The sequence below is a fragment of the Poromitra crassiceps genome (genome assembly GCF_964638095.1).
Source record: "Poromitra crassiceps genome assembly, chromosome: 13".
Lineage (NCBI taxonomy): Eukaryota > Metazoa > Chordata > Actinopteri > Beryciformes > Melamphaidae > Poromitra > Poromitra crassiceps.
The window spans coordinates 34103728-34122084 of record NC_139644.1 but is presented as its reverse complement, the minus strand read 5'-3'; the positions used below and the strand labels follow the sequence as shown (position 1 = coordinate 34122084).

The 18357-nt window shown below is 50.4% G+C and overlaps 1 protein-coding gene across 1 annotated transcript in view; it reads left to right on the top strand.

Annotated features, from left to right (window-relative positions):
- The window catches only part of grin2ba (glutamate receptor, ionotropic, N-methyl D-aspartate 2B-a), a gene marked incomplete at its 3' end in the record, with an annotated part of 142045 nt that extends 125220 nt beyond the window's left edge, over positions 1-16825 (top strand). The window contains exons 13-14 of the mRNA XM_083649399.1: positions 7508-7746; positions 14471-16825. Of these exons, the coding sequence (XP_083505525.1) occupies positions 7508-7746; positions 14471-16825 (2594 nt within the window). The remainder of the gene's footprint in view (positions 1-7507; positions 7747-14470) is intronic.
- Positions 16826-18357: the final 1532 nt, after the last annotated feature.

The following is an 18357-nucleotide window of genomic DNA, read 5'->3' as shown; positions in this document are numbered from 1 at the left end:
TGTCTCACCCCTCTCAGCCGGCCTGTCTCACCCCTGTCAGCCGGCCTGTCTCACCCCTCTCAGCCGGCCTGTCTCACCCCTCTCAGCTGGCCCTGTCTCACCCCTCTCAGCCAACCTGTCTCACCCCTGTCAGCTGGCCATGTCTCACCCCTCTCAGCTGGCCATGTCTCACCCCTCTCAGCTGGCCATGTCTCACCCCTCTCAGGTGGCCCTGTCTCACCCCTCTCAGCTGGCCATGTCTCACCCCTCTCAGGTGGCCCTGTCTCACCCCTCTCAGCCAGCCTGTCTCACCCCTCTCAGCTGGCCATGTCTCACCCCTCTCAGCTGGCCATGTCTCACCCCTCTCAGCTGGCCATGTCTCACCCCTCTCAGCCGGCCCTGTCTCACCCCTGTCAGCCGGCCCTGTCTCACCCCTCTCAGGATTTCAATGTGACTTTGTTTGCCACACCTCCCCATCCACTCCCCTCATGGTGGCCTAGAAAGGGACCAGCATCAGCTACCAAGGCTGGCAAGGAGTCTGCATGCTTTGACCCAGGCAAAAAATACATCATGGGTTTCATGAAGAAAACAAACACACACACACACACACACACACACACACACACACACACACACACACACACACACACACACACACACACACACACTGCAGTTTTGATCGCTGTTTTACTAGTCCTCAAAAACCTGCCCTTCAAATCTGTGAAAGACGTGTTGCATCATTTGAAAAATAAAAAACTCGCCTTTTGCACATGGCTTATAACAGCAACATCTGAAAGTAGTTTCAAATATTCAAGCTTTTTCAAACTACTTTTGGTGCAGTTATTTCTTTCTTTCCATTTTGAATTCATTGGATAGTGGAGGGTGAGGGCAGGTGAAGTGGAGGGTGAGGGCAGGTGAAGTGGAGAGTGAGGGCAGGTGAAGTGGAGAGTGAGGGCAGGTGAAGTGGAGTGTGAGGGCAGGTGAAGTGGAGGGTGAGGGCAGGTGAAGTGGAGGGTGAGGGCAGGTGAAGTGGAGAGTGAGGGCAGGTGAAGTGGAGAGTGAGGGCAGGTGAAGTGGAGAGTGAGTTCAGGTGAAGTGGAGGGTGAGGGCAGGTGAAGTGGAGAGTGAGGGCAGGTGAAGTGGAGAGTGAGGGCAGGTGAAGTGGAGGGTGAGGGCAGGTGAAGTGGAGAGTGAGGGCAGGTGAAGTGGAGAGTGAGGGCAGGTGAAGTGGAGAGTGAGTTCAGGTGAAGTGGAGGGTGAGGGCAGGTGAAGTGGAGAGTGAGGGCAGGTGAAGTGGAGGGTGAGGGCAGGTGAAGTGGAGAGTGAGGGCATGTGAAGTGGAGAGTAAGGGCAGATGAAGTGGAGAGTGAGGGCAGATGAAGTGGAGGGTGAGGGCAGGTGAAGTGGAGAGTGAGGGCAGGTGAAGTGGAGAGTGAGGGCAGGTGAAGTGGAGAGTAAGGGCAGGTGAAGTGGAGAGTAAGGGCAGATGAAGTGGAGAGTGAGGGCAGGTGAAGTGGAGAGTAAGAGCAGGTGAAGTGGAGAGTGAGGGCAGGTGAAGTGGAGAGTGAGGGCAGGTGAAGTGGAGAGTGAAGGCAGGTGAAGTGGAGAGTAAAGGCAGGTGAAGTGGAGAGTAAGGGCAGATGAAGTGGAGAGTGAGGGCAGGTGAAGTGGAGAGTGAGGGCAGGTGAAGTGGAGAGTGAGGGCAGGTGAAGTGGAGAGTGAGGGCAGGTGAAGTGGAAAATGGAGAGTGAGGGCAGGTGAAGTGGAGAGTAAGAGCAGGTGAAGTGGAGAGTGAGGGCAGGTGAAGTGGAGAGTGAGGGCAGGTGAAGTGGAGATTGAGGGCAGGTGAAGTGGAGAGTGAGGGCAAGTGGAGAGTGAGGGCAGGTGAAGTGGAGAGTGAGGGCAAGTGGAGAGTGAGGGCAGGTGAAGTGGAGAGTGAGGGCAGGTGAAGTGGAGAGTGAGGGCAGATGAAGTGGAGAGTGAGGGCAGGTGAAGTGGAGAGTGAGGGCAGGTGAAGTGGAGAGTGAGGCCAGGTGAAGGAGGGGGGAGAGGAGGAGTGGTAAGATTCTGAAATGGAGCGTACAGCTGAAAGCATTCTATTCTCTCTAGCCCAGTTAGCCAGCCCAGCAGGCAGCCCTACATTCACTATGCTTGATTTGACTTGTGTAGTCTTAAGAGCAGTGTTGGATCAAGTTACTTCACTTCATTACTTCCCTTAAGAAGTAACTTGTTGCATTAAAAGTAACTTGTTAGAGTACTTTTGCTCCCTAAAAAAACATATGGTAGCAATATGGCTTGTGCTGCCTGCCAAGTGTGTTATCGATGCACCCAAGTTTGCTCTGTTTTTGAAACCATAACCCAATCACATTAATTTAAGTATACTTCGTTTTGTTTTTTTGTTTTTTTTACTTCTCCTTTTTTGATTTACCGTAAGTATTTTGATAAAGAAAAAACAAATACAAACTTGGGACCCCAAACAGGCCGTGGGCTTGTGATACATCATCACATACCAAGACAACCAGCCTGTGTTACATGTGTGAGCCACATGAGTATTGGTCCTGTCTAATTCAACCGGTAAAGAAATCCCATGGTTAGGTTCAATTCCCAACTGGATCCCCTATGATGAGTTAATTAGTAAAAAAAAAAATCCCCCAAACGTCACATGCATGCCATGCCACAGACAGACAGCTGCCAGGGTTAGAAGCCACTGCTGCTTCCTCACCATGTCAAAACAGCTGCTGTAATGGTTTCACGATCAGTTGTGGTATCTCTCCCCGACTTGGTATGCGGGGGCGAGTCTCTTGTCGATGCTCGGGGGGCCAGGCAGCGCTCCTGTGCAGGAGCTGCGCTGACGTGCGGCGATAGCGCCTGAACGTGTGATTAATTAAGCAAAGGCCCTGTCCCTCCCGCCACGTGTGTCCCTCCCGCCGCCGCCGGCTTTGATAGAGAAACATCTCGTGATGAAACAGAAGGTGACCCACAAAGCAACCAGGATGCTTAGGGACCAGCCTCACACACAGGGACGATAGCTGGGACACACACACACACACACACACACACACACACACACACACACACACACACACATAGAGAAACACACACACACACACACACACATAGAGAAACACACACACTTCTTCTACAATTTGCATAGATGCACATACATAACGACGCGGATACATTAGCATATTGTGGGGTAAGCAGCGACAGGCTGAGGTGAGTGCGCGCGCTCTCATCCTCTCCTCCATGCAGGAAGTAAAGCTGCGTGGCATTAACATGCGACCCGTGTGCGTGCGTGCGTGCTGCGTGTTCGCCCTCTCTCTCTCTCTCTCTCTCTCTCCACTTTGGAGATTCACGGCGGCACTTCTTCACATCAAACTTCTCTGTCGTCCTTGCTCTCCCTCGCTCCCTACACCTCTATCTCGATCTCCCCTCTTCTCTTCTTCTCTTGCATCATCACCCGCACGCACCATCCCTCATGCCCTCTAATACCCATCCTGTTATTACATCATATCCCCCCTCTCTCCTCTGTATCTTACATTCCCTGTCGGCTTACAAAAACTTCTCTTCCTGTCATTGCCATGCCGCCCTCCGCTTTCCTCTCTCTCTCTCTCTCTCTCTCTCTGTGTCTCTCTCTCTCTCTCTCTCTCTCTGTGTCTCTCTGGTCCCGTTCTTTCTTTACTTTCTTCTCTTTTTTTCTGTAGTTTTCTCCCCAATTGTACTTGGGCCAATCCCCCCTGCTGTCTCGCTCGTTGCTCCACCCCCTCTGCCGATCTGCGGAGAGCCATAGACTAGCACATGCTTTCTCCGAGAAATGCGCAATCGCCAGCTTCTTCTTTTCACCTGACAGCGAGGAGGTTCACCGGCAGGACGTAGCACAGGCTAGGATCACGCTAGTGACCACCCCAGTTCCCCTCCTCCCGCAAACAGGTGCCCCGTCCGACCAGAGGAGGCGCTAGTGCAGCGACCAGGACACATACCCCCACCGGCTTCTCACCTCACTCAGACACGGCGAATTGTAGCTGTAGCAACGTCCGACCAAGCTGGAACTACCGCTGCCGGGAATTGAACCCAGGTCTCGGTGGTGGTAGGCGAGTGCTTTTAACTACAATCTAGACCACCCAAATGCCCCACCTTCGTATCTTTCCAAACTCCTTCTCATCGACACCCTCTCGTCAAGGGCGCGGGAAGGTGGGTGCTGAGGGTGCGGCAGCACCCCCTGGTGGCAAGAGATGGAATTTTCAAAATTGTTGGATTTGGCTCTACTTTGTTTCTGTGCATGAGTCTGTACTGTGTAGTGGATATCTTTGCTGCCTGACCTGACGAAGAGCCTGCATCGGCTCGAAACGTTGTCTTTTAAAATGCAAAATTAAACAAAACATTGGGAGCAAATCAGTGTCGCGAGTCTCTTTTAATCTTGATGAATTAACCACTTTGGACTCAGCACCTACAAGAAGAGATGTGCGTGTGTTTTCTCTAATTTTTCCATAGACGATCTTTGCTCAACGCAGTGGTTCTTGGGTAAAAATAGGATCCACACTGTGAAGAGTGCACTCCGGGAAATGCTGAAGTTTTGTTTAATTAGCCTCACGTTGAAACTAGTGTTTACATAGCTGTGTTTACTTTGTTCATGGAGTCGGAGACAAAAATGACGACTCTGCCAGTCAAATCCCAGCTTTGTGAAGAGAAAGAGATACGAGATGACAAGACTGACAAAAAAAGAAAGAGAAGATGGGAGGAATAGCAGGTAGGCTATCACTGTCCCTGATTCCTGAGGGTAAATTGAGTAATGCTGCAGAGAAGAGGAGAAGATACTGAATAATGACATCACAACGGTATAATCCTAATGTTAATTTAAAATTAAATATTCCTCTAAATATGGCTAAAAGTCCAACAGCACCCCCTACTTAAAAGTAGTTCCAGCGCAGCTGCCTCTCGTACTCTCAGATCCTCTTCTGCCTTCCAACTCACTACACCATCTGCCCGCTTGACTACCATGGGGTCTAACAGCCTTCACTCATTCTGGAACTCTCTCCCACAAGACCTTCACAATATTGACTCTCTGTCCACCTTCAAATCCTGTCTCAAGACAGACCTTTTTAAACTGGCGTATTCGGACTGATCCTGACTGTAAGGGTTATGAGTATGTTTTTTCACCTATTTGTTGTAACTTACTACTGCTTTGTTTGATTTTATGATGTTTTGATTTTTTTCATGTGTCTTGCAAGGTGTCCTTGAGTGCTTTGAAAGGCGCCGATAAATAAAATGCATTCTTCTCCCTCCCATTTTTTTCTTTGACTGAGACTACTGAACAGGAGGTATTGAAAATCCTAATAATGACTCTAACAAATTCAAATGCACAGGATTTACACGGGCTTGATTCTTGTTTATTTGAGAGGAATATGCAACAACTTTGTGCATATCAATTAACACAGTTGATTAATCGATCCATTAAGGACGCTGTTTTCCCTGACCGTTTAAAAAACGGCAGTCATCTCGCCTATTTTTAAGGGTGGAGATGGTTCAGAACTGGCTAACTATGGACCCATCAGCATTCTGCCCATTTTATCAGAAGTGATGGAGAAAGTTGTTGCAATCCAACTAACAGCCCATTTGAACTCTGGTCATCATCCACTTCATCCTATGCCGTTTGGATTTAGGTTGCAACATTCAACAGGTCCTCTTTGTTTCGGCAGCTACATAAATGACTTCCCTCGCATCTGCACAGATGTTACGGTGCAGATGTACGCAGATGACACGGTCATATATGTACATGCAGGCTCCAAACAAAAAGCTGCATCATTACTCACAGGTGCTATGGAGAATTTAGCTAATTGGCTGAATGATTCATGTCTCACTTTGAATGTATCTAAAACTGTTAATATGTATTCCTCTATAAGGCCTAATGACTCTCCCCCACCTGAGATCTCTATGAAAGGACAGAGGGTGGAGTTTGTCCAAGAGTTTAAATATTTACGTGTTATCATTGATAGCAACCTCACCTTCAAAAACGTATTAGAAAAACTGCTGGGAATGTCGAATGTAACCTTCGTCAATTTAAATTCATTTGAAATCAGCTGAGTACAGATGCAGTGAATTTGTATAAGCATTCTTTGATCTTCTCTCATTTATCTTACTCTGCCGCAACCTGGTCTCAGGCTAATAAAACAGCCATGCGGTCACTCCACAAACTATTTAAACAAACATTGACGGTACTGGATAACAAACCTAACACCGTCACCTAGCACCATTGCAGCATTATCAGGACGTATAGTTTTCTGACTTCTGAAAACTTTCAGTTCATGGCTAATGTCTGTTTATTGTGTAGAATCTTCCACTGCCTTGCTCCACCACCATTTAAACAATTTGTGGCAAATCGCAACACTGGTACTAGAACTGCAACAGCCTCCACTAGAGGGGACTGTTGTGTCCAATTCTGATCCACAAAGTTCAGCCAGACTGCTGTTACAGTCAAGGCAGCAGGGCTGTGGAACAAACAACCTGCCGGCTGTTATTAAAGGCTGCAGCACTTTGAAACGCTTTAAGTCCTCAATTAAAAATGTCTGAGAGAAGGACAGTCCTGTAGACATTAGAACACTGTTGTCTACCGAAAATATTTTCTTTTCTTTTTAGTTTTAAATGTAGGGAAATATGATGCAATTTTGATTATTTTTACAAATGTATTGCTATACTGATGTGTGTAATTCTATTGATATACTCATGTGTGTATTTCTATATAACTAGGCATCTCACGCGCTACGTGCGCTCGATTCCTAGGCTCGCCCGCTATGCGGCCTCGCCCACCCTGCAGCTCGCTTACTCAGCTCGCCCGCTCCGCGGCCTCGCCCGCAGCTCACCTGCCCTATCAACTCCACATCACTGATGACATCACTCACTGATGACACCACAATTGCTCGAGTGCAGACATTGTGACATCATCAGTGACATCACAATTGCTCGAGATCACGGACCAGAATCGCAGACAGAGCCCACTTACCATCACTGAGGACATCATTGGAGTGCTCGAGATGTCACTCACTGATGATGTCACAATGTATATGACATAATCAGTGATGTCACTCGAGCAATTGTGATGTCGTCATCTCTATGACATCATCAATGATGTCACTCACTGATGAGTGATGTCACTCGAGCAATTGTGATGTCATCATGTCTATGACATCATCGGTTATGTCGCTCACTGATGATGTCACAATGTCTATGACATCATCAGTGACAATTGTCACAATAGCTCGACTGTAACCAGAAATTTGATCAAAATAGCAGAACCCACTTACTCCTAAGGATGTTATGGATATACTGATATATTGATGTAATTCTATGGTTAGGAATATGGTTTTACTATTATGCTTATGCTCAGAATGTTGTGCCACCGTCTTCTCCCGCCCAGGGACTATAGATGCAAATGAGCTACTAGCTATTTCTGGTTCAATATAGTATTGTGCATTGTCCCTGTCATAAACAATAAAGATAAAGATGCCACCCTGCTGTCTCTCTCCCCCTGCAGGTGAGATGGAGGAGCTGGAGGCCTTGTGGCTGACGGGGATCTGCCACCACGAGAAGAACGAGGTGATGTCCAGCCAGCTGGACGTGGACAACATGGCGGGCGTCTTCTACATGCTGGGCGCCGCCATGGCCCTGTCGCTCATCACCTTCATCTGCGAGCACTGGTTCTACTGGCAGCTGCGCTTCTGCTTCATGGGCGTGTGCTCGGGCCAGCCGGGCTTCGTCTTCTCCATCAGCAGGGTGAGTGAGGCGGGCGGGAGCAGGGAGAACTGTGGGAGTTTAGTCAGTTAGTTTAATATTGGTTTCTCTGTTTTCACCAAGCAGTGCCAAAAACTGCAGTTCCTCACATGGCCACTTGAGGCTGGCTGCAAAAGCGAGTCATTCCCCATAGACCCCCGTGTCAAAATGCCCGATTTTACAGCAGAAATAGACAAAAGGGTTTTAGTCATGACAACTGTATGGGGGGGTTATATACCGTAAAATCCGGTATATAAGATGCATCGGTATCCCACTGGCAAAAAAGTTTTCCTATAGCTATTAATTTATTAACACGTTTATACCATTGACTTTATGGTTTATACAAGTTATTCAGCAGCTGTCAACTGTTAATATCGAACCTCCGTGCTGTCAACTAATGCTAATATGGTGACAGCCTACATGTATTACAGCAGCGCTAAAAACGTGAGCAGCGGTGTTGGCGTTGTCTCTTACCGTTTCTCTTCCATATTTTTTATAGTCTATGCTTTTCACTCTGAATTGTCCTCATGAGGTAAACCACACTCATCATTGATGGGTATGAAACTACCTGCAGTACTAGAACATCCAAAGAGAAGAACGGGCGCACTACACAGGTTTGCTTTAAAAGATGGCTTTCATCTAGCAGGAGAAATGCGATGTTTGGGTCGTGAAGTCCTCCCTCACTGGGGAGGAACGACTATAAAAAAGAGGGAGAGAATGTGCGGAAAAAGATATGATGGCTGAATAATGGTTGGATGAATAGAAGAATACTGACGTTTAAAAACAACGGATAAATCCTCAATATGGAGCGAAGGAGCAATACTAACAGGGCTGCAGTAGGCTTGTGTGCATCAGCGGAATTGTCAGGTCTTTGAATGACTGTAAACAAAAAGAGCTAGTTCCTTATTTGAGCTCCATGTCGCCGGCTCCTCCCTGTCTGTAGCTCCTCCCTGTCTGTAGCTCCTCCCTGTCTGTAGCTCCTCCCTGTCTGTAAAGTCACCTTTAGTCCTTCCTCACTCATCCTTACATCAGCTTTACTGTCTGCGCTGTACTGTCAATGAGAGTGCTTTGTACTGGGAGGAGGAAAACAGCTTCAGTCTATAAAGAGAGCTGGCAGGGCTTAGAGACTACTACCATAAATGAATGAAGTATTGAGTCTGTGTCCCCCCTGTGACCAAGCTATATATATATATATATATATATATATATATATATATATATATACTGTATATATATATATATATATATATAGCCAAGCTGGACCAAGCTCTGGGGTTGAAGTATATATAGCTATCGTAGATTTCTCCTTCTGTTTAGCTGCCCGGGCCTTTCTGACGTCCAGGGGGTAAATATTTACAAAATGTTGAGCCCAAAATCAATATTGCACTCAACCAAAATCAGCCGCAGAAGCGGAGCGAGAGGGTAGATTACTGGATCCCAGGAGAGCCAAGTCGCCCTCCAGGTATTTCATTTGCATTCCAATAGTTTTGACATGGCGGCTCGGGTGTAATTCACTGTGTGCCTCTGAAGGTGAAGCGCTGCGGGCTAAAAGCACGTGGCTAATTTACAGCGGAGAGAGAGAGAGAGAGAGAGAGAGAGAGCCACACGCCACTGCTCTCTCTCCATTTGCTACGCCGCTGTGGCGCCGGCCGGGGCTGTTTGTGTTTGTGCAAAGGCTACAGAAAAACTTTGTTGGTTTTTTTCCACCCCTCCTCTCCTCTCCTCTCCTCTCCTCTCCTCTCCTCTCCTCTCCTCTCCTCTCCTCTCCTCTCCTCTGCTCTAATATTACGCTCCGGCGCCCAACTTTGATTATTTTTGTATGCTGTTAATTTAGCGGCGTCGATGTTTTTTTTTGCGCGTTCGCGTTCCCGCCGCCTGTTTGCATGGCTGGAGTCCCAAATGGCGGCGGCAAAAAAGGCAGTTGACTTCTCTCACCGCCAAGGAGACAGACGGGCACGGGCGCTGTTGTTGATCGTTATTGCATCATGATCATTTGCATGGGAACTGGATCCGGGAGCAATTACCTCTCTGTCTTTGGATGACATGAATGGACGCCGTGTGCACACAAATACACAGAGATGATTCAGTGTGTTCGAATATTCAGGGGGAAATATTCAATGACTGCTTTGATTTGCATTTGGAGCACACAACAGGGGCAGAGCCAAACAACAACACTTGAAATTAACAGTTTATCGTCTTTCCACTTTCCTTGACCGTACGCTCATTTACTTGTGTGTGTTTTTTTCCCCCCACCATCGGCGGTCATTTCTTTTTTCTTTTCTCCTTTTTTCTCTCCCCCCCCTCTTGCGCTGCCGCTCCGATTGATTCCGCTTTCTTAAATTTCACAGCATAATCCAATAAACTTTATTATTATGGCCGCAATTAACATTTAAGCTCGGCGGCGTAAAAATGAGGAATCTGTCACGGTGGTGGGGCGTGAGTCACGCGGTCTCGGTCACGCGTTCACGGTGCGTTAGCGCTCCGCGGGCCTCCCGAGGGGCCTCGTGGCCGGGGCCCCTCGCCCCCCCCCCCGCCTACACCTGCTCCTCCAGGACCCACCTGCTACACTGAAGTAAATGAATGATATCGATTGAAAAAGAGCCGAATGACTTGACAACAGTAAATGTATTCGAGGCTTAATCGCTGCCTCCTCGGCTCATTTGCTCATTACGACACACACATTCTGCTCCATCCAGCGTTAGGAGCTGTTTGCGCTCATATCGGCGGCCGTACGTGAGAGGCAGTTTATTTGTTGATTTCCAGCCTGCGTGTACCAATGTAATCACTTATAGATTTTACTCGGATCCCCTGGCGGATTTCAAATTCTTACAGTACGACGCCCCAGGCCAGAGTTATTGCTATTCACACATCAGCTACTGTAGTGCCAGGCTGGCAGCAGCCTGCCAACTGCTACATTATGTGGGCATGTAGAGTCGACAAAGTCTCTGCTGAATACGAAGCAGCAATTGACGTTGTAAATGTCCAAGAGTTGATGCTCAACGATGTTCAGTGGGTGTTTATGGTCGTGGCTGTTAGTTGTGTGTTTCCTAGAGAGCGAGAGAGATCCTGACTGTGCTGTGATACGCTATCATCGCTCGATACAACAGGGTCTGCTCATATTTGACAGTGGAGACCTGAGGGGGAAATAGATGATCTTGAGATTAAAGATGGATGCTTTGGGAGAATTCGTGATGGGGGTGATATCACAGATGATGACACATTCTGGGCACGATGGCCAATATTTCGGGGGTTTCGGTGTAGCGCGGCGCGGACGTCCGCGCACAGTCTTCTGCTTCCGTGCGCCGTGGTCATCGTTTACAGTCCAATTGATGCGAGAATGGAGTTGGAGTTGATTGATTGGAGGTGTTTTAGGTGTTTTAGGTGTTTTAGGTGTTTTAGGTCCAGACGCCATTTTGGCTAAACTCTGCATACGACTGTAAACAACAACGACGAAGTGGAAGTCTTGGCGTGGACGTCCGCGCTACACTGCAGCCGTCTGTCCCAGAGTCTTAGGATGCTTTCTCACTGGCTCCCCGGTACCGTTCCCGAGCACACTTGTCCCCAAATTGACCCCAGTTTTGGAACATTAATTTGACGAGTGTGAACGTAGCGTTCCGTTGCGTTCCGTTGCGTTCTGCGCCCGGGCGCGCGACAGGTAACCGTGACAGGATCCACTTGAAAAGGTGGTCTGTGGAGCGCTTTGGCGTGTCCGGGCACGGAACACTTGCGAGTGTGAAAGCCAACCGTTCTGAACCACATAGACAACACACGGGCGAGGATAAACTCCAGGCATAGTTGATGACGCAAGTGCACTCTGTTCCGTTTCCGAGCGCGGAAGGAATATTGTAATGTGAAAGCTGACCAGCGGGGGAGAGGGGAGGGGGGGCAGTCGTTCCCGAGTGCGGAACAGAGCGGAACGAAAGCAATCGTTCCCAGTGAGAAAGCAGCCTTATTACGCGTCCGACTGGCACCGAAGATATGAGACTGAATACTTAAAGACAGACACTTGCGTTTACCGACAAACTGTGTGTGTGTGTGCGCGCGCGTGTCTCACGCAAGCACACACGCACGCACGTACGCACACACACACACACACACACACACCGTTCTAAACATCTTATTAATTTATGCATTTTCGTATGAATGTATGCACCCCCCCCCCCCACACAGACACACACACACACACACACACAGCATAACGACTGCCACCCCCCATTCAACATGGTGGAGAGACCAACACAGCAGGGTAGCTTGGCTCATAACGGAGCTACTGCAGCATCATACTATAGATGAAGGAGTCTCTCTCTGTCTTTCACATATCTCCAGTGCTGCTCTCCTTCACACTTGGCAGGGGTGTTGCTGGGGACCCGAGGACGTGTCGTGACGGATTTGGTGCAATTTGGACCCGCGACACACCTTCAATATTAATAAACTTTGACTAAACAAACAGCGCTGTGCAGCAGGGGGGGGGGGCGAACTGGCACTGAAACAAAACAAGTTGAATTCACTTGAACACATTGTACTCACAGGGTCGAATGTACTCATTTTTCCTTTCTCTACATTTTCGCAAAACAAACCTGAGCTCCGCAGCGGCTCAGAGTAGCCTGCTGTCATCACTGTGTCAATGTGCGTTTGTTTTTTACATTCCCTGCCTACCAACACGAGGGTCGCAGGTTCGAGCCCCCGTGTTACCTCTGGCTTGGTTCGGGGGTGCATACAGGCACAATTGGCCGTGTCTGCGTGTGGGAAGCCAAATTAAGGGTATGTGTCCTGGTCGCTGCACTAGTGCCTCCTCTGGTCGGTCGGGGTGCCTGGTCAGGGGAGAGGGGAACTGGGGGAATAGCGTGATCCTCCCACGCCCTCCGTCCTGCCGATGAAACTCCTCGCTGTCAGGTGAAAAGAAGCAGCTGGCGACTGCACATGTACCGGAAGAAGCATGTGCTAATAGTCTACAACTCTTCCCAGATTGGCAGTGGGGGTGGGGCAATGACTGGGAAAGCAGAGGGAGTTGGCCAAGTACAATTGGGGAGAAAAATGGGGGAAATCCGGGTGGGGGGCGGGTTTCGGGGGAGCTCTGTGATTGGCCCAACTGGGAAACGAGAGGCCATCTCACAAAGCAACACCTCACTAAGCGGTGCTGACTGACCGACTGCTCGTGATGCCCTCGGCTGTGCTTCGTCGCGCTGTGGGAAAAAAAACAAAAGGAGAGAAAAAAAAAAAAGAGGAACAGAGGGGGGGGGTATGCATTGGTGCTGCAGTGAAGATACTGTCTATATACCTCATTAACTTCCAGGTGAAAGGTGAAGAGAGAGGGTCAAAGAGTCACATTGGTGGATAAAAGGAGCAGCTGGGAAAGAGTTACAACATTATTACTAAACAACAGACAGAGATGCTGGAGCGCTGCTTGACCCCTGACCTCCAGGCAGAGGTCCTGACCCCACAGTGCCTATAGCAGCACAGAGGGCATCTGAACTCCCACCTTCAATGGATCCCTTTATATCTCCAGTCATACACGGACGTCCAGAAAAACCTCGTGAAATCATTGAGGATCGATTGGATCCTTTACCGTCCTCATCTGTCACGCCTCGTTTGCCCTCCTCTGCACATCCATTTGGATCTGAATATTGTATCATACATCACTGACTGCAAATGGAGCGCTTAATCTTTCTTGTCAGCGCAGCGCGTTCGGCCCAGCGTCTCCTCAGCTCGGCCCTTGTGTCGAGGCAGGTGGCGCCGAGGCCAGCAGGTGGCACTGCTGAGGCCGGCGCAGGCCTGAGGTATTTAATAACTGCCAGAGGCTTTTGTTCCGCTGAATTCTAATCACATTGATTAAAGCTATTGACCAGCGGGACCCAGGGGCTTTACAGGCACTCTGCCTTTATCAATCATCTAGCATCCACCTATCCTCTCTCTCTCTCTCTCTCTCTCTCATCTAATACATGTTTTTGTCCATAAATTACATGAACTCTACATGTATCTCTATTTTGTTTCCATAGATGGAGCAAGGTATTGACAGCCTCAACATTAAGGGCCTTCTCATTTCTCACCTAAGTGTATTTAGAACAAAATTATTGTATTTGTGTGCTGAAGACAGAAAGCTAACAGACTAGCTACACGTTGATACAGTCATTTCTATACAAATGATGTCATTTTCTGATACCACATGCTCTTTTTCAGCAACACCTTCCATTCATACAGCTGCTCACATTCAAATACAGGAGCTTCCCAGTACCACTGCAGTGGAATGTTATATAAGCCAGCGATTCCCAACATGTGGGCCGCGGCCCTCTGTAGGTCCGCAGAGGTATTGCAAGTGGCCCGCTAAATCATTAGAAGTTTATTATTATTATTATTATTATTATTATTATTATTATTATTATTATTATTATTATTATTATTATTATTATTATTTACATTAAACAAATTTAAACCCCCTTGCTGATGGACAGCTCCTTGAAAACTGTAACTCAAAATGCTGCAACATGTTTCAGATGCTGTGTGGAAAATAACAAGTGCTCTGACAACACATTATTTGGCCTCCGTATTTTTATTTTATTTTTATATTTTAAAGCTTCGAGATTTTCAAGTGGGCCCTGAGTTGGAAAAGGTTGTGAGCGCTGTTATACTGGAGGCACCTCATCAGAATACAGTATCAGTGAATTAATTATGGTTCAATTCAACTTTCTCTCTGTTTAATCGTGTCCCTTGCCTCTCTCTCCCCACACAGGGCATCTGGAGCTGCATCCACGGGGTGCAGATTGAGGAGAAGAGCAGCTCGGCCTTGAACTCCCCGTCGGCCACCATGAACAACACCCACTCCAACATCCTACGCCTCCTACGCACCGCCAAGAACATGGCCTCCCTGTCCGGGGTGAACGGCTCGCCGCACAGCGCCCTGGACTTCATCCGCCGCGAGTCCTCCGTGTACGACGTCTCCGAGCACCGGCGCAGCCTGGCCGGCCACTCCGACTGCAAGGCGCCGTACCTCCCCGAGGACAACATGTTCAGCGACTACATCAACGAGGTGGAGAGGACGTTTGGCAACCTCCACCTGAAGGACAGCAATCTGTACCAGGACCACTACCTGCACCACCACACCGGCTCCGCCCTCGGCCTCAGCGGACCCTCGCCCAACCGGCCGCACAGTTTGGGCAGCGCCAGTTCCCTGGAGGGCATCGAGGGTATATTTGACTGCGACAGCCTGGGTGGAGGGGTGGCCCCCATTTTCACCACGCAGCCCCGCTCGGCGCTGACCCACAGGAACATGAGCAAGTTTGACCTGCTGTCACAGACGCCTCCCTCGGGCCAGGGCTTCAAGGCAGGCCTGCCCGACCTCTATGGGAAACTGTCGTTCAAGGGATCCAGTTCAAATTACATCCCGGGCCACGGCTACTGCGGCGGGAGAGCGGACGACGACTGCGCGCGCTCGGACGTCTCGGACATTTCCACGCACACGGTGACCTACGGCAACCTGGAGGGCAACGCCAAGAAGCGCAAACAGTACCGCGACAGCCTGAAGAAGAGGCCGGCCTCGGCCAAGTCCAGACGGGAGCTGGACGAGATCGAGCTGGGCTACAGGAGGAAGCCGTACCACATCAGCCACCACCACTACCACGGCCACCGCTCCGCCTCGCCGCCGCTGCTGCCCGCCGAGCGCAAGAGAGGAGGAGGAATAGGAGGAGGCGGCGGAGGAGGAGGAGGGAACAATGGCGTGACCTCCTACGCGCCTCCGCCCATGTTCAGAGACAAGGAGAGCGTGAGGGATTTCTATTTGGACCAGTTTCGGCCAAAAGAGGGCGTGCCTCAGTGGGAGCACGTGGACCTGACCAATGACCCCGCGAGCAGAGACGGAGGCATGGTCGTCGCCGGGACCTGCACCTCGCTGGTCCCCGTGGACGACTTCCTGAAGAGCAAACCCAAGAAGGCCGACTCCAAGAGCGGAGGAGGAGGAGGAGGAGGAGGAGGAGGAGCCGGGCTGGCGGGCGGCGAGTGGGAGTGCCGGAACTGTCGGGCCAGCGGGGGAGGAGGAGGGGGCAGAGGGGGCGGTGGGGGCGGGGGGTACAGCGGTATCAGCTGCGGGTCGTCGGGAGGCGGGGGGAACAGCCGGCCCAGCTCTGCCACCTGCATGCGCTGCGAGGGCTGTAAAAAGACAGGCAACCTCTATGATATCAGCGAGGATAACAACCACCTCTTGGAACAGATGGGGGGAGGGCAAGGCGGGGGAGGAGGAGGAGGAGGAGGCCCACAGGCGCAGCAGCGGAGGAAGAGCGGAGGGTTCGGCAAGCCGCTCCGGCGGCAGCACTCCTACGACGCCTTTGTGGACCTCCAGAAGGAGGAGTCAGGCGGGATGGGGAGCTTGATGGGCGGTCCGGGAGGAGGAGGAGGAGGAGGGGGCGGGGGGATGGGCAGCGGCGCAGGTATGGGAGGGATGCTGCCCCCGCCCCGGAGTGTTAGCTTGAAGGAGAAAGAGCGCTACCTGGAGGGCGTCAGCCCCTTTGCACACATATTCGAGCGCCACGGGGGTTCGGAGAGGGAGCGGGAAAGAGACAGGGACCCGTTGTTTTACGCAGGTGACAGCCAGAAAGGATCGTCGTTCGGCCTGTTCAGAGGCGGGGAGGGACTCCACCGCCGCTCCTTTGGCGAGAGAGACATGAGAGAAAGGGATAGATCCTTGATGGAGGGTGGAGGCGGGTCAGGGTTCTCCTTATCAAAATCTCTTTACCCCGACCGGGTCAACCAAAACCCCTTTATACCCACCTTCGGCGACGACCAGTGTCTGATGCACGGAGCCAAACAATATTATATGAAAAAGCAACAGCAGCAGCAGCAGCAGCAGCAGCAGCAGCAGCAGCAGCAGCAGCAGCAGGTCACCAAAAACAGCCGAAGTGACTTCAGGGGCCCGATGGGCGTGACGTCCTACCTGCCAGCGTCTGCCACGGCCGGGGTCATGTCCAACGTGGCCCCCCGGCTGGCTGGAATGAACCACCACGGCTCCATGCTGGGGGTCAGCCCCCCGCGCCCCTTCAACGGAAGCAACGGCCATGTGTACGAGAAACTCTCCAGCATTGAGTCTGACGTGTGAGGGCGGGGAGAGGAGGCCCCGGCTGGAAGGCAGTGGAGACAGGGTGGAGCAAACGGAGGGGATGTAGTGTTCGGAGATCAGGGATGATTACAAAGATATTGTCCACACACTTGCAACCTTATAGCCCACGAGGAGCAAACTAAAGGCAGGTCAACGAGGAGAGAGCACAGAGGACACATGAGGAGGAAGTGGGGCCGTGTTGACCCTCTCTCAGAAAATGGCCAAAGCTACTCTTCTAATTGAACCCCCCCCCCCACACACACGGTCGAACAGCGTTTCCCTCCCAAACCTCACGAAGGCACTCGAGTCCATCGGTTCCACCGGCCGGTGAGGCAGAAGCCGATGTAGGCGTCGTCGTACACCTCATCTCCGTTTGATATAGGGTCGCGTGACGCCTGGGGAGACTTGATGGCTGTCTGGGAGCTCCCGCTGGGCTGCTTATGAGGGAAGACTGCGAGAGCGAGGAGGGAGGAGCGAGCCGCCCATCTGCTCCTGTGTCACCGCAGAAATGGGACGCGGGGTCACGGTCAACCAGAGAGCCCCCCTCCCTCCCCCCACTCCCCTCCCCCCCCCCTCCCCCTTCCCCCCCGGCCACAGGAGAGGACCGCCGCTTAGGACCACAGCCCGGTCCGCCCGCCACTCCGTCCCGCACTTTCCCCCGCTCTTTTGTACTCCCTCTCTCCTCTTCTCCCCTCCTCCTCCTCCTCCTCCTCCTCCTCCCATCCCCTGATGCCAAAAGAGCCGCTCTTGTTTGCTATGAGAAATACAATCAATGAATGATAATAAGATATTCTTACAGAAATAACAGGGTATAAGAACAACAATAATATTAATAACATTGTGAATAACAAAAATGTTAGTATTAATTACGGTAACACCACTTATGATATCACTAAGTTTCTCTTGTTTCATTGTTCTGTTGGTATAATATTTCACTGCTGTTTTAGTACCTGTACTGTTAGTTGTATCCTTTGTCTGCCCCTAGTGGCAGCAGGGAGGTTGTTTTTAATCCAGCCGACAAGCCAGAAAGACTGAGTCCTTAGCTCCCGTTTTTCTGTAGAATATTTTTTTCCTCCATGCTGCTCATACATTTATTCATGAGGATCTGCAAGTCGTGTTTTTCAAGAGTGCTGGCAGGTCTTTGTTGGATGTTTCAAGAGATTATTATTCTCTCTTCACCTGGAGAGGTGGCCTTTTTTTACCAGCCAAAAAACCCTAGTAAAAAAAAAAAGACAGCCGGCGTGAGAGACTGCTGGTGACCATACAAGAGGTTTAGATACAAGATACAACTCCATAACGTCCCGTCACATGACAAATATCAGCAGCAGTGCAAATTAATAACTCTCCCCTGTCACAAACAAAACTGATGCGTCTCACTCCCACAACACAGCGATCTTTTAGACCACTCGATTCATTCAGGTTGCATGAGAGCAGTTCAGGGCTTCGGGGCAGGCTCACTGTCACCCTATCGCCAGTGTCCAGACATTCACTTCTCACTGACGCGAGTCACTCAGGCCTATGACGAGGCACAC